Source organism: Monodelphis domestica, chromosome 7 (genome assembly GCF_027887165.1).
Source record: "Monodelphis domestica isolate mMonDom1 chromosome 7, mMonDom1.pri, whole genome shotgun sequence".
In the NCBI taxonomy this organism is placed as follows: domain Eukaryota; kingdom Metazoa; phylum Chordata; class Mammalia; order Didelphimorphia; family Didelphidae; genus Monodelphis; species Monodelphis domestica.
In genome coordinates, this window is record NC_077233.1 from 137,249,575 (window position 1) to 137,271,196 (window position 21,622).

General features: G+C 57.7%; 1 protein-coding gene across 1 annotated transcript in view; it reads left to right on the forward strand.

Annotated features, from left to right (window-relative positions):
• Positions 1-21,472, forward strand: part of CASKIN1 (CASK interacting protein 1) — a 26,928-nt gene extending 5,456 nt beyond the window's left edge. Inside the window, 21 exon segments of the mRNA XM_056805590.1 lie at positions 5,070-5,121; positions 5,212-5,258; positions 5,261-5,308; positions 5,414-5,559; positions 5,675-5,770; positions 5,984-6,023; positions 6,026-6,113; positions 7,373-7,481; positions 7,734-7,842; positions 7,973-8,067; positions 8,653-8,770; positions 10,463-10,564; positions 10,694-10,788; positions 10,889-10,973; positions 11,102-11,190; positions 12,154-12,264; positions 12,351-12,452; positions 14,159-14,297; positions 14,387-16,435; positions 17,243-17,645; positions 18,468-21,472. Coding sequence (XP_056661568.1) covers positions 5,070-5,121; positions 5,212-5,258; positions 5,261-5,308; positions 5,414-5,559; positions 5,675-5,770; positions 5,984-6,023; positions 6,026-6,113; positions 7,373-7,481; positions 7,734-7,842; positions 7,973-8,067; positions 8,653-8,770; positions 10,463-10,564; positions 10,694-10,788; positions 10,889-10,973; positions 11,102-11,190; positions 12,154-12,264; positions 12,351-12,452; positions 14,159-14,297; positions 14,387-16,435; positions 17,243-17,645; positions 18,468-18,564 — 4,220 coding nt within the window. The 3' untranslated portion in view covers positions 18,565-21,472.
• Positions 21,473-21,622: the final 150 nt, after the last annotated feature.

The window sequence follows — 21,622 nt, forward strand, 5'->3', positions numbered from 1 at the left end:
TTTTTTGAACTCAAGAGTGTTGTGATCAGAGTGGAACACTGGGAAGATTAACTTGGCAGCATGTGCAGGATGGCTTGGAAAGGAGAGAAATGAAGGCCGTTAGGAGGCTATTATGATCTTCCAGGAAAGTGGTAATGATGGCCTGTTCTAGGGTGGTGGTTGTGTGAGTGGAGAGGTGGGAATGGATGCAAAAAAATGGATGCAAATTATTACTGAGCTAATTTGACAAAACTTAACTGCTGATGGATGTGGGGATTTGAAGATCAGTAGTTGGGGATAATCTCCTGCAATTCCTTGGTATCAATGGCTGCCTAGGTGTGGTTGTTATATAGACCAGGAGGACCATTGGCCAGTGACCTATGATCATTTTGCTGCCATATGATTCAAGGATCCTGAGAAGCCAAGGGTGTGGGCCAACCTCATGCCTTGTTTGTTTTGGTGTAGCCAGAGTGGGTGATGGGAGAAACCAGGAGCATTCAGGCACTTGCCTGAAGTCCAGGGGTGAAATGTGTGTGTGCACCCTGTGCCCTTGGGGTTCTCCTAGTCTTTGGCGGGAAGCCCTGCCCCTTACAGAGGGAACACAAGAACTCAGACACACTTGTCAGTGTCTACAGGGTAAGATGTGATAATAGGGCTAAGTACAGGGACACCACCGAGCAGGGGGATATCATGGGATTAGTGTTATATCTTGGAGTTGACATGATAGCATCACAGGGTCAGTAAAGTGATATTATGAGATGTGCATGATTAGATCTCAGGGTGAAAGAGGTGATATCCCAGGAATCGGCGCTGATTTTGTAAGGTCAGGATGGTGACATCTCAGAGTCAGTGTGATGATCCCGGGAGCTGCTATCATAGCCTCAGGGGGCCCATATTTGGGGCGAGTTTGGTTGATGCCTGGAGGTCACGCAGTTGCTTTAGGGTTCTTCAGTGATATTAGGATTCGATTGGTTAAGATCTGGAGTATAAGCTGATATCAAAGGGTGATATATGGTGATAATACAGCGGGAAGCTCTCAAGGTCTCTCTGCATGGTCATTTATTATGTCTGCTGGAGAAACTCCTGGGCTGAAGGAGCTAGCTGTTTTCCCTAAAGGAAGAGAGAAATCTGATGACCTCAAAAAAGCCTTGGAAGACCTGGGGCTATCCGTGACCTTTTATGTGGGTTTTCAGAGGGAAAGAGGGGGATGGAAGAGCTGGGAGCCCTTCCCTTCCCTCCCCTCACTAAATACTAGGAGATCTCGAAGACAGAGCTGAAATGGAGCAAAGAAGAGGACAAGGGCACAAGTGTCCTGCATCCTGGTTCAATTTCCTAATCTGTCCAGTGGAGGAGACAGATTCTCCCCAGCTCTGGATGTTATCAGGCTGGCTGGCTATGTCTTTACTGTCTTTGTGTTTTTGTTTGACTCCGTGACTCGTGTGTGTGTGTGTGTGTGTGTGTGTGTGTGTGTGTGTGTGTGTGTGTGTGTGTGTGTGTGTGATGGAGGTAGGGGATTACTTTCTTGGCAAGGACCCTCCCATCTTCCCAGTGTTTATTTCAGATCCATCCCAGCCATCATTCTCCTTTGCTCTTAAATTTCACCCCTGGCCAGGGAGGCAAGCGTGGGTGACTGTGTATGTGACAGTGAGTGGATATGTGACTGTGTGAATGTGTGACTTCATTCATTCAAAACTATTTATTGAGCACCTATTATGTGCTAATGAGGAAGGTCTACTGTGCTGTGGTGTGACTGAACAGATGTATGTGTGGGTCTCACTGGATAGAATCACAGAACCATAGAAGGCCTGAGCTAGAAGAAATCTTACAGCATAGAATGATTTAGTGTCTAGAATGTCAGAGCTGGAAGGGATCTTAGAATGCAGAATTTTAGGGCTGAAAGGGACCTTAGCACACAGAATGTTAGAGCTACAAGAGGCTTTGATGCTCACAATGTTAGCTGGCAGGGAAGGAGGGAGGAAGGAATGAAGGAAGAAAAGAAAGAGGAAGGGAAGAATAGGAAGGAAGGAGGGAGGGAAGGAAGGAAGAAAATAAGCATTTATTAAGCATTTACTGTGTGCCAGACATTGTGCTGAGCTTTTTTCCCCTCTCCCAATATGATCTCTTTTCATCCTCAAAACAACCCTGAAGTAGGTGCTATTATTTTCCCCATTTTACGGTTGAGGAAACTGAAGTAAACAGAGGTTAAATGATTTGCTTAGAATCACATAGCTAATAAGGGTCAGAGGCAGGATTTGAATTCAGGTCTTCCTGGTCCAGCACCCTTAGTCAGTATACCACCTACGTTGACTCCTTAGGGAGAGGAAGGGACCTTAGAATGTAGAATGTTAGAGCTGGAAGAGAAATTTTAGGAACAAGAGAAGTCTTACAGATGATCTAATCTAAACCCCTAATTTTACATTATGGGAGAAACTAAATCCCAGAAGGATGAAGTCACTTTTAAAGTCACATAGTCAGAGATAGGACTAGAACACAGTACTCTGCTTCCCAACCTAGAAATCGAATCACACCATCTACCCACTCCCCCTGGATCCTATCATATTTCCACCAGGCCACACCCCCTGGGCCTCTCCATAAGTCCCCACCCCCCTCATCCTAATCGTGGACAAAGGGGCTTCTGTCCAGCCTGGAGGTCCCCTCCCCCAAGGAGTTGATTGACCCACAAACAGGTTATGTAACCAATGTCCTGGCAGGCCCAGTGGTGGTGGGGGACCACTAGAGTCTGGCCAGGACTGACTCAGATCCGGCGAAGGGCCCAAGCCCAGGGCAAGGGCCAGCGCAGCCAGCTCTGAGGGGATTGTCTTCCATCTGTCTGTCCATGGCCATCCACCCATCCGTCCATCTGGCTGCCCATTTTTCTGTGTGTTCTGTTCATCTGTCCGACTTCCTGTTCCTTCTCTAGCAAGAGTTGAGTCCTGGTGTCCTGGGCTGTCTCTGCTAGGGTCTGCTTGGAGTCTTGGGGTGTCTCTCCCTGCTTCTGGGGTGGTAACTAGAGGAACCGGAGGGAGGGGGCAGTCTGGCGGGATTGGTTTGGAATTGGGCAGGGTGAAATGGCAGAGCTGGGGGGGAGGGTGCCGAGAGGACTGAGGAAGCTGAGAGAATGACTGGCCCATGGGGTCAGAAAATAAGCTATTTGGTTCTGTTCCAAACGTATGAGCTCTAGGTTCTGGGCCTGAGACCTGGGGGTTGGAGGGAGGGCAGCACTGGAGTTTTTTGCTCTTTGTCCATCAGAACCTCAGTCTTGTTAGGAATGCTTCAGACACCCAGACAGAGATAGAGGGCCGGACAGACGGACGGACCGACAGACACTCACGCTTGCCTGTACATTTATTTTCTTCCACATTTAGAAGGGAGTGCTCTGCTCTAAGCTTCTGGACCAGGACGTGCCCCCAGAGCCCATCCCAGCCTCTCCCAAGGGATGCTGGGGATGCTGAAGAACCAGGGGGATGTTGAGGAGACGAGAGAGCAAGAGCCCCGTTCTTGTGTGCCCAGAAAAGTGGGTGAGGGCTTCGTGAGCCGGTAGCTTCATACCGAGGCCTTGGGGGCCCCCGTCTCTCCCCAGGAGACACCCCGTCCTGGATCTTCTAGCTTTCCCAAGCTGGTCTGAGCTGCCCCACCCTGTGTGCAGACGTCAGGAAGATGGATCGCTCACTGGGGGAGTTATTCAATTAGTTCCCATACAGAGTCCTCAGCCCATCCTGGAAGTGTGTGTGTGTGTGTGTGTGTGTGTGTGTGTGTGTGTGTGTGTTTGTGTAGGAGAGCCTGTTGTGTGTTCTCCCTGTCTCCCCCACCCCACCCCCCAGCTATATTTAGTAAAAGAAGCAGTAGCGGCAGCAGCAGCTGGATCGGTGCCCTGGTGGGCCAGGAGCCCAGGGGAGGATATGGCGCTGTGTGTGCGGGGTGGGGGTGGGGACAGGGTTCAGGGGGAGATGCTGCCCAGTCCTGTCGGCAGCAAGGGGGCAGGGGTTCTTTGTGGTGGTGAGGAAGGCTCTGGAGCCAGTGGCATCTCAAATCTTATGGCAGCCTGGCACAGGAGAGGGACCTTCCTTGGGTACTGTTAGGTAAACTGAGGCCAGCATTTCCTGTCCTCATTTTTTTAAAGCTCTTACCTTCTGTCTTAGAATCAATACTATCCATTCCAAGGCAGAAGAGTGGTAAGAGCTGGGTGATGGGGGTCCAGTGACTTGCCCAGTGTCACACAGCTGGGAAGTGTAGCCGCTGTAGTTGCCCCATCCTGTCCTCACTTTCGTGAAACCTCATTATGAGCAGGAGAAGGAGGATTTGTTTTTTGTGTTCAGAGAAGGTAGAATGAATGGGTTGAATGGATATCTTTAAACCCTGGGAGTATCCCTTCATTTTTCCAAGTTACTGCTCATCTGCAATCATCTTTCCCCCGTTTGATGAAGGATGGCCACTGTGCTTGGTGGAGAGAGAGGGTCTGGGTTTCAATCTTGCTGCTTCTGGCTCTGGGAGGTTTGCTTCTCTGTGGCCGTTTCCTCAGCTGTAGAATGGGAACTAGGATAACTATTTAGTGTTGTCATGAGGAATAAAGAAGATGATGGACTTTGCATGCCCTGAAACGCTGTGGAAATGTCAGTGAGGCAGCTAGGTGGTGCATTGGGTAGAGAGCTGGTCTTGGAGTCAGGAAGACTTGACTTTGAATCTGGCCTCATCCATTTACTAGCTGGGCATCCTTGGGCAAATTACTTAACCTTTGTCTGCCTCTGTTTCCTTCTTTGTAAAATGGGATTAACCACCTCTCAGGGTCATTGTGAGGATAAAACAAGTACCTGGCATGTAGTGAGTGCTATATAATTACTCATTATCATGATTATACTTAATTACTATTAAGATGGTGAACATCAGCCATGGACTTACATTGGAGTTCTATCTCCTCTGGAGCCAAGTTATTGGCTTTAGGATTCTCTGTGAATAGAGGTGTTTGTGGGATGTTTTTTGGCTGGCACCGGGGTCTGTGCCCTCCCTTTTTGTGCCCCATCAAGGATGGCTCGAGTTGGGGAAAGCAATGGTTTCCCATTCATCCTCTTCACTCCTCCTCTCTTCCCTCCTAGAGCTCCTAGGCTCTGCCAAGAAGGTTAATGTCAACTTCCAGGACCCAGATGGGTGAGTTGGGGAGTCATTGGGGTACTAAGCCTTCCTCTGGCCCATGGCTGTATTGGATGGGGTTTGACCTTCCAACCCTGTCCCTCCCAGCTTCTCAGCCCTCCACCATGCTGCCCTCAATGGGAACACAGAGCTCATTGCCTGCTGCTGGAGGCCCAGGCTGCTGTGGACATCAAAGACAATAAAGGCAAGTGCTCTCCCCTCCCACCCCCTCACTCCTCCCCCCTCTGGAGGGAGACCCTAGGCCAAGTCAGGGGTCAGAGTCTAGTTGACCATCAACCTCCTACCCCAGGGATGCGGCCTCTGCACTATGCAGCCTGGCAAGGGAGGAAGGAGCCTATGAAGTTGGTGCTGAAAGCAGGCTCCGCTGTGAACGTCCCATCAGATGAGGGCCATATCCCGCTGCACCTGGCAGCCCAGCACGGGCACTACGATGTGGTGAGGGCTCCAGAGCAGATGCAGAGGGAGGACTAGGGCAGGGATGGGTTGCTAGACCCCTATCGGCTCTCACTGATTTCCCTCTTCCCCTTTCCCTCCCCTGTGGGACCTGCAGTCAGAGATGCTCCTTCAGCATCAGTCCAACCCGTGCATTGTGGACAATTCAGGGAAGACGCCTTTGGACCTGGCCTGTGAGTTTGGACGCGTTGGGGTAAGTCTCCCCAGGGCCCTTTGGTAGGCAGTGGCCTGGGAACGGCGAGAGAGGGAGGGAGATGACAGCCCAGGTGTTTCTGTCTCTTGAGCCTGGGATGGTCCTGGGAGACCAGATTGAGAATGCCTGATCTTGTGCCTCTGGCGCAGTGACAACATCCATGATAGTAGCTATCCTGACTCTCCTCTCCTTTCCCCTTTTATCCCCTTAAAGGTAGTGCAGCTGCTCCTGAGCAGTAACATGTGTGCGGCCTTATTGAGCCTCGGCCAGGAGACGCCACTGACCCAAATGGCACCAGCCCCCTGCACCTGGCAGCCAAAAATGGTCACATTGACATTATCAGGTATGCCGCTGGCAAGGGATGGACAGGAGGGGGTAGGCAGGAAAGACTTTTGGATTTTCTTCTTTTCCTCTATTGGTTAACCAAGCTGTCTCTCCCAAATACTCCTTCACTCCATTGGCCCAATCTTGTGCATAATTTCCCTGAGAATTAGGCAGCTAGGTGGCTCAGAAGACAGAGACCCAAAGTTGGAATCCAGATGACCTGAATTCAAATTCAGTATCATATACTCTCTGTGCTACACTGGGCAAGTCAATTAACCTCTGTCTGTCTCAGTTTCCTCAACTGTAAAATGAGGATAATAATAGCACCTACTTCCCAGGGTTATTATGAGGATCAGGTGAGATGATACTTGTTTACACTATAGTGTTCTGCACATAGTAGGGGCTTAATGAATGTTTGTTCCTTTCTCAACCCTAAGAGAAAGACAGAGAAAGAGCAGACCTTGCCCTTGCCCTTGGGAGGTTCAAAATTGGGGAGGGAGATATAGAAGGAATAAACCAGGGTCCTGTCATTGGGGAAGGTGCTCACCATCAGGGAGGGAGACTAAATTTACACAGAGAAAAGTGAGAAAACAGGACCAGACCAGGTGGGAAAGAGGACTAGACTGTGAGCTCAGAAAAAGGAGATTCAGCCCTGGTTGGAGCTGGTGGCATTTGGGTAGGGGGTGTTGGACTCCCAACATGATGAGGGAGGCAGTGTGAGTAGTGGGAATGAGCCCTGTGTGTTCAGGAGAGGAAGACAAGACTGTGAGGAAAGAGACACTAGCTGGAGCAGAGGGTCCTCATTAAAGAAGAAGGGAGCTATATTTGGGTGAGTCCAAGGGGTGGAGGGCTTTGAATGCCGGTCAAAGAAATGCCCAGGGGGCCCTGGGGAGCTACTGAAGTTTTTCAAGTAAGGAAGTCATGTCATCAGAGTGGCGCATTATGGAGGTTACTTTGACGGTAATGTAAAGAATGAATTTGGTGGGGGAAAGAATGAAGGCGAGGGGGCCATAATAATAGTCCTACACCTATCCCAGAATGGAAGGTATAGGAATGGAAAAAGGGGGTCAGATGTAGTTTTGTGGCTCTAGATTCAGGAGGATATAGACCCTGAGTTGGTCACTTGAGAAGGAAGAATGAGAAAAAGGGAAGAGTCAGATTTTTCTGAGGGTTGTGTGATAGGGGTACAGGCTCATTGTCAAAGCTAGGAAGCTGTGACGAGACCCAACTGCCAGTATCCTGGTTCACCTCTGGCCCTCTTGCCTTCCCCATGCCCAGACTCCTCCTCCAAGCTGGCATTGACATTAACCGTCAGACCAAGTCAGGCACTGCCCTGCATGAAGCCGCACTCTGTGGGAAGACGGATGTGGTTCGGCTCCTGCTGGACGTAAGCTCAGGGAGTGGGAGACAGACTTGGTGGGGTCAGAGTGGGAGAGAAGGGCTGGGGGCACAGAGATCAGGAGTTAGACAGAGGTCAGAGACCTCCGGGGTCCTTGGTCCCCCACCTGTCTCCTTTGTGGGCACTTTGGATGAGGCAGTGGGCTTGGTGCCCATTCTCTGCTTTTGTCCCAAGTTCTCCCAGCCCCACAACCCCAGCTCCAAGCCTCCTCACCCGAATTTTCCTTCTTTCTCCAACCAGAGTGGAATCAATGCCCACGTAAGGAACACCTACAGCCAGACCGCCCTGGACATTGTCCACCAGTTTACCACTTCTCAGGCCAGCAAGGAGATCAAACAGCTGCTCAGAGGTGGGAAGCAGCTGCTGTGGCAGTGGGTGGGTGGCATAAAGAAGGTCGGACTTAGGGATCTTTAGAGGGGGGGGAGGTACGATGGCTGGATTACCTGGCACTGGGTGGGTTTGTTCTCTTGCACCTCCAGAGGCATCGGCCGCCCTGCAGGTCCGAGCAACAAAGGATTATTGCAACAATTATGACCTGACGAGTTTGAATGTGAAGGCAGGAGATGTGATCACTGTGAGTGGGAGAACAAGGAGCGTTCACTGGGGGAATTGGTCCTGGGAGGATGTGGTCAGTCAGTGAGTTAGGCTGATGTCAAAGATTTCTGGGGTCCTTGGTTCCTACCCCATCTCCCTTGGGGTCAATCTGGGTGAAGCAGTGGGGCATGTGGCCACTTGGGGAAAGTGATTATGAGAAGCGTGGTCAGTGAGAAGTCGTGAACATGGCAGGGCATTTGGGGTGGTGGCGGCGTATTCAGCTTCCAAGGGAGGGTTGGTTCCAGGACAGGACGCAGAGCTGTTCCCTCCTATTAGTTAATAATTTAGGAGACTTCCTGGTAGGTTCAGGAAGAGTCACTAGTGACACCAATATGCTCTCAGTGGCCTGGCTTGGGAGAAAGCTTAATTTTCTTCTCAACTTGACAGCAAAGGAAGGGAGATGGATGGGGTCTCCTGAACTCCTCCCTGCTGTCTGCCATTTTGTTCTTACAACCTTAGTGTGTTCATGTTGGGGGAATGGATCTTCCCTGAATCATGTTGTCCTGGGCCCCAAGACTCCTCAAACCTCCAGTAGGTCCTCAACCCTGCCCCCTACTTGGTACAGGTCCTTGAACAGCATCCTGATGGCAGGTGGAAAGGCTGTATCCATGACAACCGGACTGGCAATGATCGTGTTGGCTATTTCCCGTCTACCCTAGGCGAGGCCATCACCAAACGAGCAGGCAACTAGTCTACCTTGACCCTCATCCAGGCCTTGACCCTCGATTTTACCCCTCACCTCCCAATTCTCATTCTCACCCCTAAACCTTGCTGTACCCCTGACCCCACATGCCCACCCTGAGCCCTGATTAGACTCAGTTTCCTAGTACTGGACAGTTTCAGGGGGCAATTCCTGACTCCTTTCCCTGGGGTTTGAGGACAAGACTGACTTTCTCTGGGAAGAGGGATGGGAAGAGACAACTGTACCTCTTTGCCTAGCAGTAGGGGGTAGGAGTGGATCCCCCTTTTCCCCTACTGATACTTCAAATACCAGATAGCACTCTGTTCTTGACCCTTCCTCCCTTCCCACCATACCCTGATGGTCTGACCTTGGCATGCGGTATCTCATGTTCACACTGGGTATTCAGAGAACGGAACATGCGTGCATCATGGGTGCATGTGTGCATGTGTCTGAGCACCCCTCAGCTATAGAAATGAGAATGATCTCCTGTGGAGTCCCAGAAGATCCTGAGCCCCAGATGAGTCATCCCGTAGGAAATCAGGAGCTAGGCCACGGAGGAAGATCCACACCCAGGGGTAATAGATGACTGTATAGGGTCTGAGAGAATCAGATCTGTTCTAGATGAGGGAACCCAAAGTCTGGTGCCTGGAGCCTTCCCTAACCCATAGCCCACTTCTTGCATCAACTGGTAAGAATACCTCGATGGATCCAGTCTCCTTCCCCTGGAGCGGAGGTGGAGGGGAAGGGTAGAGGAGTGGTTCATTTGGCTCCTGTTCTGCTGTCAAGGCTCCATCTTTCTCCACTCCTTCTCCTTATCGGCATCCCTCCTCCTTCCTCCAGCCATTCCCCAGAATGCCTTTTCTGGCAGTGGTCCAGAGGAGCCCCAGACAGGCTGACTGCACACTGGTCTACTCTGAATTTGAGTGTTTCCCTCCCCTGGTCAGTGACAGCCTGTGACTCAGGCCCCTCACTTGTTCCAGGCATTTCTCCCCAGCTTCTCTGTCTCTGCATTTCTCATTGGTTCCCGTCTCCCATTTTCTCTGGGTCTCTCTCGTGTCTCTATCTTCCTGTCTCTGGATTTCTCTGCATATCTCTGTCTTTCCCTCTGCTGCAACTCAGTCAAAGGGAGGCTAGGTCCTACCCAGCTCCGAGAGGGAAGGGCAATTTGAGGTGCTCACCTTTAGGGAATGGAGCCCATGCCGGCGGGTTTGAGGATGGTTCAGAGGTTCTATCTGCCTGTTCAATTTCTTCTCTATTTGCTTTCCGTTCCTCCCCCCTTCTGTCTGTCCTCAGCCCATACAGTCATTCTCCAAGGTGCTTGTTGGAGCCCCTTGCTCTGAAGAACTCCGGGGTTCAGGGCTGTGGTACAGGGGGGAGGGTTCACTGGCCTGCCCCTGGCTGTGAGTTCGAGGCTGGGGTACAAGAGGGGAGTGGAAAGGGTTAACTGGCCCAACTGTGACTATGGCCTGCCTGTCCTCTTCTGTCAGAGCCTACCCCATTAAGAGAGAGGAGGGGGATTTGGGGTTTCAGGGTCCTGGGAGGCTGTGGAGGAGGGATCGCTGCATGGCTGCTGTGCTCTCCCTGGGGAACCCAGAGGGGCCCAGCCAGGGCTCCACTCCCCACAGGAGGGGCTTGGCTTTCTTCCAGGAGGTAAGGAGTCAAGACTCAGGGCATATCTGTGCTGTGTTTGAAGGGTCCCGCGGAGCTGACATGAGTCCGTCTCACCTGTCCCCTTCCCAGGGCAGTTCTGCAGCCCCTCCAGAGGAAATCTGGGTGCTGAGGAAACCCTTCACTGGTATGGAAGCCAGGGCAGGGCAGGGGCTTCTCGCTCTTGTGGGTATCGTTACCCACAGCCAGCAAGCGAGACCTGAAAGGAGGGGCAAAGGGAGCGGCCCCCCTCCTGAAGCGTCTCTGGTGTTGGCAGGTGCTGACCGAAGCAGTAGTCTGGGCGGTGTGGCCAGCGGGAGGAGTGGGGGCAGCGGGAGCCATGCTCTGCACGCCAGCTCCGAGGGGGTCAAGGTAGGACTGGACAGAGGGGCGAACCAGTGGGTGGGGGGCCTCCCAAGCAGAGGCTGGCTCTTTGGTGACCCCAGTCGGGTGTGTCTCTTTGCGTCCCCAGCTTTTAGCAACTGTGCTCTCCCAAAAGTCCATCCAGGAGTCAGGTACAGGGGACAGTCCCACCAAGCCCCTGGAGGGCCCCACAGGTGAGACCTTGGCCACCAGCCCACTTCCCAGAGCCCCGTCTGGCTCCTCCCCTTTGGGCTTCCATCCTTGGAGCTCAGAGGCGTCTAGCCTCTAACAAGCTCCCCACCCTTCTCCCCGTGTTGCCCAGGTCCCCCTCGTGCCCAGTCTGTGCCACACGCAGGGCAGGCCTATGGTGAGCAGCCAGCCAAAAAACTGGAGCCCGCATCCGAGGGAAAGGTGAGGGACAAGCCTCTGGTCCACCTGGGACCCTTCTCAGCTCCCGGAGCGGCTCCCTTTGCCTGTTATCGTGGGGAGAGGGAGGGAGGGCCTCCGCAAGAGCTGGCCGGGGCAGCAGCCAGAAGCCCTGGCTGGGAGTGGGCCGCAGGTTGCGTAGGGAGCCCAGGGCAGGTCTGACCTCTGTCTGTCTGTTCTCTGCTGGGCAGCCGCTGGCATATGTGTGCGCACGTGTGTTTCTGTCAGGCTGGGCTGGCGTGGCGTGTGCAGAGGGAGAGTGGGAATGCACGCAGCGTGCGTGTGTGTTTCAGGAGAGATGCATTATTTGTGGAAGATGCTGAGTGGGTGTGGGTGATGTGTGGAGGCCGGGATGGCCCGGAGATCCCTGCTTCTGGGGCTGGCCTCTAGGGCTAGACCAGGCTAGGGTGCGGGGCTCGGGCCGCTGGGGCCAGAGAGTGCCCCAAGGAGAGGCAGGCGCGAGGGGCTCAGGCTGCCACTAAGACACACACACACACCTGTCCACAAGATGCTCTCACACACACCGATAGGGGCACCAGAGGCCTTTCCTGTACCCTGGGGGAGCAAGCCTGGAGCTATGGACCCAGAGATGGAGGAGGGTGAAGGGAGGGAGGTGCAAGGCCCCTGGACGGTGGCTGGACTCTGCTGGAGGGGCCGGATGGAGGGCCAGAGGGCTGAGCAGCGCTGGAAGATGGTGGCCAGGCTGGGTGGCAGCCACAGCATCTGAGCCCAGGCGAGGCCAGTGAGGAGGAGGAGGAGGAGGAGGAGGAGAAGCCGAGCCTGGGGAGGGGCCTGGATGAAGGCCGCAGTCCCAAGATGACCATGGACAGGCTGGAGGAGGAAGCGGCAGGCCTGGGGCCGAGTGTGGTCCCGGGAGAGCCAGGAGGCACCAGAAGGCTTGTCCACCAGCGGCCCAGCCTGCAGCCCGTGCTCCCTTGTGTCTTCCAGAGCGCGGAGGCTGTTGCCCAATGGCTCGCCACCTTCCAGCTGCAGCACTATGCCTCCAACTTCATCACTTCTGGCTACGATCTCCCCACCATCAGCCGCATGACCCCCGAGGTGAGCTGGCCAGCCACTGGCTGGGCCCCGAAGATGGGCCCCGGCAGCCCTGCCACCTCGGTAATGGGGCCTTTTCTCTGCCCTAGGATCTCACGGCCATTGGTGTCACCAAACCTGGCCACCGGAAGAAGATAACCTCTGAGATCAACAGCCTGACCCTCCCCGACTGGCTGCCTGAACACAAACCCGTAAGGCCCCTCCCGCCCCGGCAGTGGCAGAGCCGTGGCGGGCATGGGGAGGGCAGAGGGTGCTGCCTCACTGGAGCCCCAGGACAGACAGACAGTCGCCCTCTGCGCTGGAGCCCAGTGGCTGCCCAGCATGGGGCAGCCACACGCGGGGCCTATGGCATGGGGCGTACACCTGCAACTTCTTTGGGCCACCCCAGGGCTACCCTGGCCTCATCAGCGCCCGCCGGCCTGGACGGAGCCGCTGCCCCCAACCTGGCCCTGGGGCGACGAGTGAGGCGACGTTTCGGCCAGACACTGAGGATGGCCCCTCGGGAGCAGCGCGGGCCCTGCCAGCAGTGAGCCACCTGTCCAGCCATCTGTCCATCGTGGGCACCAGGGCTGGTCCTAGGGCAGCGGGGCACGGCTGGGGCCAGGGCTCTGCCTTGTCTGGGGTCCAGGCAGAGCGAGGAGAAAGAGAAGGAGACGCTGAGCCCAGAGTCCTGGGCCCAGGGTTCCGGGAAGCCCAAGAGCTTTTCTCCTTGTTAGGCAATGGCCAGGGCCCAAGATGCCTTCATGAACAGAGTGTAAAATCCACATAGCTCCGCACGGTCCACACAGACACCCCACACCAGGTCAGGCCCACTCAATCCACCCATGCCGCCGGACCCACACACGTACGACAGTAGGCAGGGCTCGTCTTCCCTTGGCCTTCCCATGGGCCGGGGGAGAGAGATGCACTAGGTCTCCAAGGGGCCGTTCCGTGGTCGCCTGGCCTTGGGGATGGCAGGCGTGCCGCTCCTTCCCTCGTCCGAGAAAGGCCCCCCAGCTCCCTGTGTGCTGGTGGGGGCTCCCCAAGCACACCCACGCCCGGCGGGGGCCATAGGGGAAGTCACTCTTTCCTAGCCAGCCCGTGCTCCTACGCGGCCCGGGGCGCCTCATTCAGCTCTGCCCGCCTCGGTTTTGATCAGGGAAGTAGCTGGGGAGGTAGCCGTGATTGTGGTGGGGAGAGGAGAGAGGAGGATGGATGTGAGAGAGGTGCGGGTGGTGTGTGTGCGCGTACTGTAGATAGAATCTCGATGGCGGGCGTGGATATGTATATGGCGGGCCCAGAGGAAGATGCAGTCGGTGTGTGTGTGTCTGGGAGGTCTATGTACGTAGGACATGGCTGGATGTGTGTCCCTGTGTGTTTGTGTCAGTTAGGGGTGGTGGGGTGGACAGATGGTTGGACCAATGGCTGGCTGGCTGGGTGGGGATGGGGTGGGGTGGGTAAATGGTCATCGAGCCCTCCCTGCCTCCATGGGTCTGGGCACCCCCCAAATGTTGGATGTTTTGGTGTCTCTGGTGGCGTGTGGTGAATGCCAGTGCCCAGGCAGGCCAGGCTGGGCTGGTTCAGACCGGGGGGCCTTCCCCACTCCCCCAGCACCCCCAGGTCTTAGGCCGAGAGCCAGGCTCAGGACAGTGTCTACTTACTGTCTGATATTCTCATGGTCCGATTTCTCTGGGACACCTACTGACTTGTCTGTCTGTCTGTCCGTCTGTCTGTTCTTCCCCAGTCTCTTGCTCCCTTTCCTGACCCCAGGCACAGTTGGCACCTCTGAATGACCAGCTGGGGGGGCGGAGGTAGGGGAAGGGCAAGGCAAGGCAGCCTCAGTGGCCAGGGAAGATGTCAGGGGAAACCCAGACCCGTCCTGAGACCCAGGCGAGCCCTCCGCGGTCTCCTTCCTCAGGCTAACCTGGCCGTGTGGCTTTCCATGATCGGCCTTGCCCAGTACTACAAAGTGCTCGTGGAAAACGGCTACGAGAACATCGACTTCATCACGGACATCACGTGGGAGGACTTGCAAGAGATCGGCATCACCAAGCTCGGTAAGGGCCCTTTCCCGGGAAGCCGGGGCACCGGGCCGCGGTGTCCGCAGGACGGCCCGTCCCATCTGCCGTGTCTCCCTCCCCTCCAGGGCACCAGAAGAAACTGATGCTGGCAGTCCGGAAGCTGGCGGAGCTTCAGAAGGCGGAGTACGGGAAGTACGAGGCGGGGGCCCTGCGCAGGAAGGCCCCCCAGTCGCTGGAGGTGGTGGCCATCGAGTCTCCCCCGCCCCCAGAGCCCACCCCCGCCGAATGTCAGTCGCCCAAGATGATCACGTTCCAAGACAGTGAACTGAGCGATGAACTGCAGGCCGCCATGACAGGCCCAGCCCCGGGGCCGGAGAGCGGGGCCGAGAAGCCGCCCAACAGCCTGCCCCCCACACCTCGGGCCGGCGCCCTGCGGCACGAGCCCAGCCTGGGTGGGAGGGCACGCCACATGAGCAGCTCCCAAGAGCTTCTGGGAGACGGGCCTCCTGGCCCCAGCGGACCCATGTCCCGGAGCCAAGAGTACCTGGCCGATGAGGGCTCCGCCGCTCCTAGCCCCAAAGAGGCCCGGCCCACTCGCCATGGGCACAGCGTCAAGAGAGCCAGCGTGCCCCCGGTGCCTGGCAAGCCCCGGCAGTCCTTCCCCCCCGGGGCTGCCGGGGGTCACTTCACGCCGCCTCAGACGCCCACTAAGCCCCGACCGGCTTCCCCACAGACGCTGGGCGCTCCCCACAGCCCGGCCCCGGCCACTGCCAAGGTGAAGCCCACGCCACAGCTGCTGCCTCCGGCGGAGCGGCCCATGTCACCCCGCTCGCTGCCTCAGTCGCCCACCCATCGGGGCTTTGCTTACGTGCTCCCCCAGCCCGTGGAAGGCGATGGCGGACTGCCCCCGCCCGTGGCTCCAGCCCCTATGCCCGTCCCTGTGTTGTGTCTGCCCCCCGGGGCCACAGGGGAGGCCGAGGAGGAGCCGGGGCGGCCCAAGAAACGGGCACACAGCCTGAACCGCTACGCAGCCTCGGATAGCGAGCCCGACCGGGATGAGCTGATGGTGCCGGCGGCAGGGCCCTATGCCACGGTGCAGAGGCGGGTGGGACGGAGCCACTCGGTCAGGACCCCGGCGGGCAGCGATAAGAACGTTAACCGCAGCCAGTCCTTCGCCGTGCGGCCTAAGAAGAAGGGGCCTCCTCCTCCCCCACCCAAGCGCTCCAGCTCTGCCATGTCCAGCGCCAACCTGGCCGATGAGCCAATCCAGGATGGAGAGGGCGAGGAGGCGAGGCCCGAGGAGGGCACGTCCGGCGGCCGGGCCCAGAGACGCCGCGCCAGTGACTTGGCCGGCAGCGTGGACACAGGCAGCGCAGGCAGCGTCAAGAGCATTGCCGCCATGTTGGAGTTGTCGTCCATTGGGGGTGGGGCCCGGGCTGCTCGGAGGCCCCTGGAAGGCCATCCCATGCACCCGGGGCCCCCTGGGCATCCTGCCAGCCCCGAGCCGAGGGTGGCCACAGTGCTGGCCTCAGTGAAGCACAAAGACGCTATCGGATTGGACGGCGAGGTGGTCAACCGTCGACGCACCCTGAGCGGCCCCGTCACGGGGCTGCTGGCTGCCGCCCGCCGTGGGGAGCAGGGCCCCCCCGAGCACATCCCCTTCGCTGAGGAGGGCAGTCTCACCATCAGGCAGCGGCCCCGGGGCCCGGCCAAGGGGGAGGGGAGCGAGGGCCCTCCCCTGGCCAAGGTCGAGGCCAGTGCCACGCTAAAGCGGCGCATCCGGGCCAAGCAGAGCCAGCAGGAGAACGTCAAGTTCATCCTGACCGAGTCAGATACGGTGAAACGAAGGCCCAAGACCAAGGAACGGGGGGAGCCCGGGATGGAGCCGCCCCCACTGTCCGTCTATCAGAACGGCACGGGCACCGTCCGCCGGCGGCCGGCCTCTGAGCAGAGCGGCGGCCCTCCAGACCTGCCTCTGCTGCCCCCTCCTGCTGTCCCCCCTCCCATGGACCTTGCCCATCTGCCTCCTCCCCCGCCACTTGATGGAGAGGCCAAAAAGCCTGTCAAGCCCCCTGTGTCCCCCAAACCCGTCCTGGCCCAGCCGGTGCCCAAGATCCAGGGCTCACCGCCAACCACCTCCAAGAAGGCTCCTCTTCCTAGCCCTGGCAGCCCAGGTAGGTGCAGCCCTCTCCCCTCGGAGCAGCAGGCAGAGGTCTGGGACCCCCAGGAGAGGGGGCAGGGCAGGTGAGGACGGGCCTCACCCCAAGAGAACGGACTCTTTTTTTAGGGTCCCAATATCTAGAGCTTGGCAGTCACGGGAGGGACCCTCTAGTTCCATCCCAGAGGGCTCTAGTCTGGGTTCATGCAGTGAGGGAATAAGGAGCAGGATGGAGGTCGGAATCCAGACTTTGGACCCCCAAGGCCAGTAGAACGTGCCTTCTGCACAAGGACCAGCCCAGGGCTCCTGCCTCATCCCTGGCCTTCCAGGCCAGTGAGATTCGATCCAGCAGTGTTTTCTGTGGTGGCCCACCCAAATGCCCCCCTCCCTGGGCTCCGGCCGCGCCTAGACCCGCCTCGGGCAGGGTCCTACCGTAGAGGCACGCACATCCCAGGGCCAAGGATTGGCTCCCACTTCCCGGATGTCCGGCTTTAAACTCAGGAGGAGGAGGCCCGAGTCGCCGGACCAGACGCTTCTCGGGTCTCCTGACCCTCTCCGGACCTAGACCCAGTGGTCCTGTCTTGTAGGCTCCCCCCAGGGACTCGTCACCAGGAGGGCTCTGCCTGGTTCTTGAGCTTTAGACCCCGGGAGTCCTCCTAGTCTAGCGGGGCCCTCGCTCGGGGGTGCCGGAGAGGGAATGGGGGAGCTACAGCCGCTGGCAGCAGCGGCCAGCGGGAATACGCTGCTGGGTGGCTCTGCCACCAAAGCAGTTCTGGAAGGCGGGAGGGGGGCACAGCTAGTACAACTCTCTCTCCCTCCACAGAGGTGAAGCGGGCCCACGGAACGCCCCCGCCGGTGTCTCCCAAGCCACCCCCTCCACCCACAGCACCCAAACCAGTCAAGGCCCCTTTGGGACTACAGTCTGTGAGTGCCAGCCCCACGCCCACACCCTCCCCAGCCCGCCAGGCACCTGCCGCTGCCACTACCAGTAAGCCAGCCAGCACACCGCCCTCCCTATGCGCCAGCCCTGCCAAGCCCCCATCGCCGGGTGTGCCCCCCCAGCAGGTGCCCATCAAGCCACCTCGAGCCGCCATGGCTGTGCCCCCTGGAGATGGCAGCACCAGTGAGAGCGCTCACCAGAAGTTGGAGGAGACCAGCGCCTCCTTGGCTGCTGCCCTGCAGGCTGTGGAAGAGAAGATTAAGCAAGATGATGGGCAGGCGGCTGAGTATGTGTTATGCCCCCGGGGTCCCTGTCCCCAGCTTCTCCCCTGTGCTTCTCCTCTGGCCCCCCTTTACCCATCGTCCCTTTGGGGTCACTGTCCCCAGCTTCTCCCCTGTACTTCTCCTCTGGCCCCCCTTTACCCATCGTCCCTTTGGGGTCACTGTCCTCAGCTTCTTCCCCATGCTTCTCCTCTGGCCCCCCCTTTACCCATCGTCCCCTTGGGGTCCCTGTCCCCAGCTTCTCCCCTGTGCTTCTCCTCTGGCCCCCCCCTTTCCCCATTGTCTCCTTGGGGTCCCTGTCCCCAGCTTCTCCCCTGTGCTTCTCCTCTGGCCCCCCTTTCCCCATTGTCTCCTTGGGGTCCCTGTCCCCAACTTCTTCCCCATGCTTCTCCTCTGGCCCCCCCTTTACCCATCGTCCCCTTGGGGTCCCTGTCCCCAGCTTCTCCCCTGTGCTTCTCCTCTGGCCCCCCCTTTACCCATCGTCCCTTTGGGGTCCCTGTCCCCAGCTTCTCCCCTGTGCTTCTCCTCTGGCCCCCCCTTTACCCATTGTCTCCTTGGGGTCCCTGTCCTCAGCTTCTCCCCCGTGCTTTTCCTCTGGCCCCCCTTTCCCCATCCTCCCCTTGGGGTCACTGTCTGGAGCCCCCTGGCTGCCATTCTCTTGGTCAGTCATTGGGCTTGAAAGCTAACCCCCGTGACTTTGGGTAAGTCATTGTTCTCATCATGGTAAAACAAAGGGGTGAGTCTAGAGACCTTTGAATCCCTTCCCTGGGATCCCCCATTGGCTATCCCCTCAGGCATCGCCCCCAGTTTCTCTCTCTCCGTTTCAGTTCCACGGCTGAGTCCAAGAGTACGGTCAGCATCCTGGATGACATTGGCAGCATGTTTGACGACCTGGCTGACCAGCTGGATGCCATGTTGGAGTGAGCCCATCAGGTGCCCAGCCAACCTCAGGACTCCCCCCCTCGCCCCACCCCGGGCTCCACACAGAACTTTACCTCAGGATTGGGCTCCAGGCCGGCCATCCACAGGCCGCCTTCTTTGTGCTGCAGGCTGGGGGGGTGCTTTCTGGGGGGACAGCCTCCCTGATGGAACCCCCTCCCCATCTGGCCCCTTGCTGCTGCTGCCTCCTTGCCCCTTTCTTGACCTCTGCCTGGCACTGACCCAGCCTCCAGGCAGAGACTTGGGCTGGACGAGGGTGTGGAGCAGATGGAGAGGTTGGGGAGTGGGGCAAGGACTCAGAGTTGGGGGGCTAGAGGATTCCTGGGGGGTGGGAGGAAACCGAGGGGTTCATTCCCTCCCACCCCAGGGCTTGGCTGATTGGATGGTGGCTGGTGGTTGAGCTCTGGTAGTTGGTGGTTGGAGTATTGGGGCAGCAATGTTTGTCGGGTGGGGGGATCAGGACTGAGAAAGGGGTGCCCTTGAAGGGGGTCCCCACTCCCTTGCCCTCCCATGCCCCTCCTGATCACAAGCACAACCTTTCGGGGGGCCATGAGTAGAGCAGGAGGCTGGGGTCACAGGTTGGCTCACTTTGTCCAAGGGCTCTCTGGTCACTGGTGCTGCTGCCAGTGGTCACCTCACAGCGGCCCAGGGCTGCATTCTTCTTGCTTCCCCCCCTCCCCCATGATGCAATAATAACAGCTGGGTTAGCGCTTCCTCCTTCCTCCTCCCTCTCCTGTGGCCCTCACGGGCCTGTCCAGTGTGTGCCCTTCCTAGCTCTGCCCCACCGGAGGGGAAGGGATTCAGGCCCTGGGCAGGAGCCCCCGGCTCTCTTCTGGCCCTCAGGCTGGCTGCTGGTGTCCCAGGTAGGGCCCGAGGCCTGGGTTCTTAGGGGAAGGCTGCCAGGCTCAGTGCCCAAGGATGGCCGGGCAAAGTGGGGCTGGCTAGAGGTGGAGACGGTAGGAGAAAAGCAGGCTTGTGGGCTGGGCTGGTCCTAGGCTCCCTGGACCACTGGAGGGTGGGGGGCACCCCACATAGGCAGGCCCAGCCCCCCTCTCCCCTTCCCCCCCAATCAGCCGCAGAGCACAGGCCTGAGGACCAGAGGTACAGCACAGAAACTGCTTCCGATTGGGGACTGGGGGGGGCTGCCTCCCCTCGCTTCACTTCCTTTCTGGGCTGGGGAGGGGTGCTCCGGCCCCAGCCCCCCACCCCGGCTCCATCACAGCACAAAGAGACCAGAGGTAGTAGCCTGGTCCTGGGGTGAGTCTGCAGGGACAGCTCCTCCCAAGGCTCCGTCAGTGCGCTCCCCACGACCCCACGGCCCTACCCCTGCCCCCGAGGGAGAGGCATAGACCAGATAATAAGCTATAGAAGAGTATTAATTTATTGGAAATGAGCTGAGGCAGATTTTCCCAGAGATCCAAAAGGGTAAAACTTTAACTTTAACAAATATATATTTAAAGAAAGAAATATTATTGATTCTATAGAAAACCATTTACCAACCAAGAGAAAACTGGATTTTAGTTTGAGACAAAAGCTGTTAGAGGCCAAGGCCACCTGTCTTGTCTGTCCATCCGTCCATCCGTCTGTCCCTCAGTGGCCAGACCGCTTTCCCAGTAGCACAAGCAGGAGGCTTCCTGCCCCTCCGAAGGGTGGGATCGGTGTGCCTGGGGGCTCCGCGCAGCCGCCATCCCATCCCATTCCTGCCGCTCTTCTTTCTTCATCTCTCTCTGCGTTTGAAGAACTCGAAGGATGTGCCTTGTTTGCTGATGGGCTGCGTCCCCTGGCACCGCGCCACAGAGACCTTCAGGCACTAGGGCTGCCCTCCTCCTCCTCCCCCCGGCTGTGCCGCAGCCGGGGAGTGTGCAGGGTCTGCCTGTCTGGTTGGAGGGCAGCTGTACACGTGGGTGAGTGGGCACAGCGAGCCTCACGGGGTGGGATGAGACGTGACCGAGCACTTGTGGGGGGAGCCATCTACGTCGGGGCCCGTGCGGGTTTCTGGGGAGGGTAGATGCAGTGTGTTGGTGGATGATTATGTGGGTGTTCTGTGTGATTCTATATATGTGGGGGGGGTGCGTGTGTGCGTGTGCGAGGGCACGACTCACCCTCCGGAATGGCTATTCCTGCGCCGAGTGGCCAGTGCAGACCCTGCTCCGAGTTCTGATGAATGCCTTTGCGTGTGGTCTGACGAGTATCGTGTGGTCATTCTTTTTCTGCCCCCCCGCCCCCGCTCGGATACCCCTTCCCCTCTCTCGAGGTCCCCACCGGTCTTTGTTGTGTTGGCTGATCAGACGTGGTTGGGCACAACTTCTGACAGTTCTTAAACACAATTTTTTTTAAAAGCCTGAAACTAGCTGTTGTGAAGCCGACTCTGTGTGTGTGAGCCCCGAAGGCCTCTGGGCTGGGGAGACAAGCGGACGGACAGATAGTGTGCTCTGTGCTGGTCGTTTGGTCTGGACTCTGTATCGTATTCCATTGTTCCAGCTGTCCATCTCCCTTGGTGCTCCCCACGCTGTGTGTGTATGTGTGTGTATGTGTATGTGTGCGCTGCCATCTCCCTGGTGACTGGTGGTGTCCCCTTGCTGCGGGCTTTTGGTTTGCTCCTGTGAGTCTGGCCGGGCAGCAGAGTCCAAAGCATCCAGACCAGGGTCCCCCCGCCCCCTGCCCTGACACACCGAGAGGACATCACGGCCTTGTCATTGCCACAGTGGATGAGGATCATAGCACCTGGGTCATCCATCTGTGTGTGTCTGGTCAGTGTGTGTCCGAGGGATCCGGGCCCTGGACAGACTGGACTTTCTAGGATCTGTGTGCCCGGCCCTGTGGGATGGTGAGTGGTCTATGCAGCCGTCTGCGCTTCCTGCCATCGGCTCTCAATAAATGTCAGAAAATGGAAGTGCTGGCGGTTTTTTGGGGATGGAGGGGAGCTGGGCCCCGCAGAGGTTAGGGTATCTGACTAGGAGAAGTGCTTGCGGCTACCACCCCAGTGACCGGTGCTGGGACACGTGCCGCTCAGCTTCTGTGGGAGAAGAGTTCCCCTGGCTTC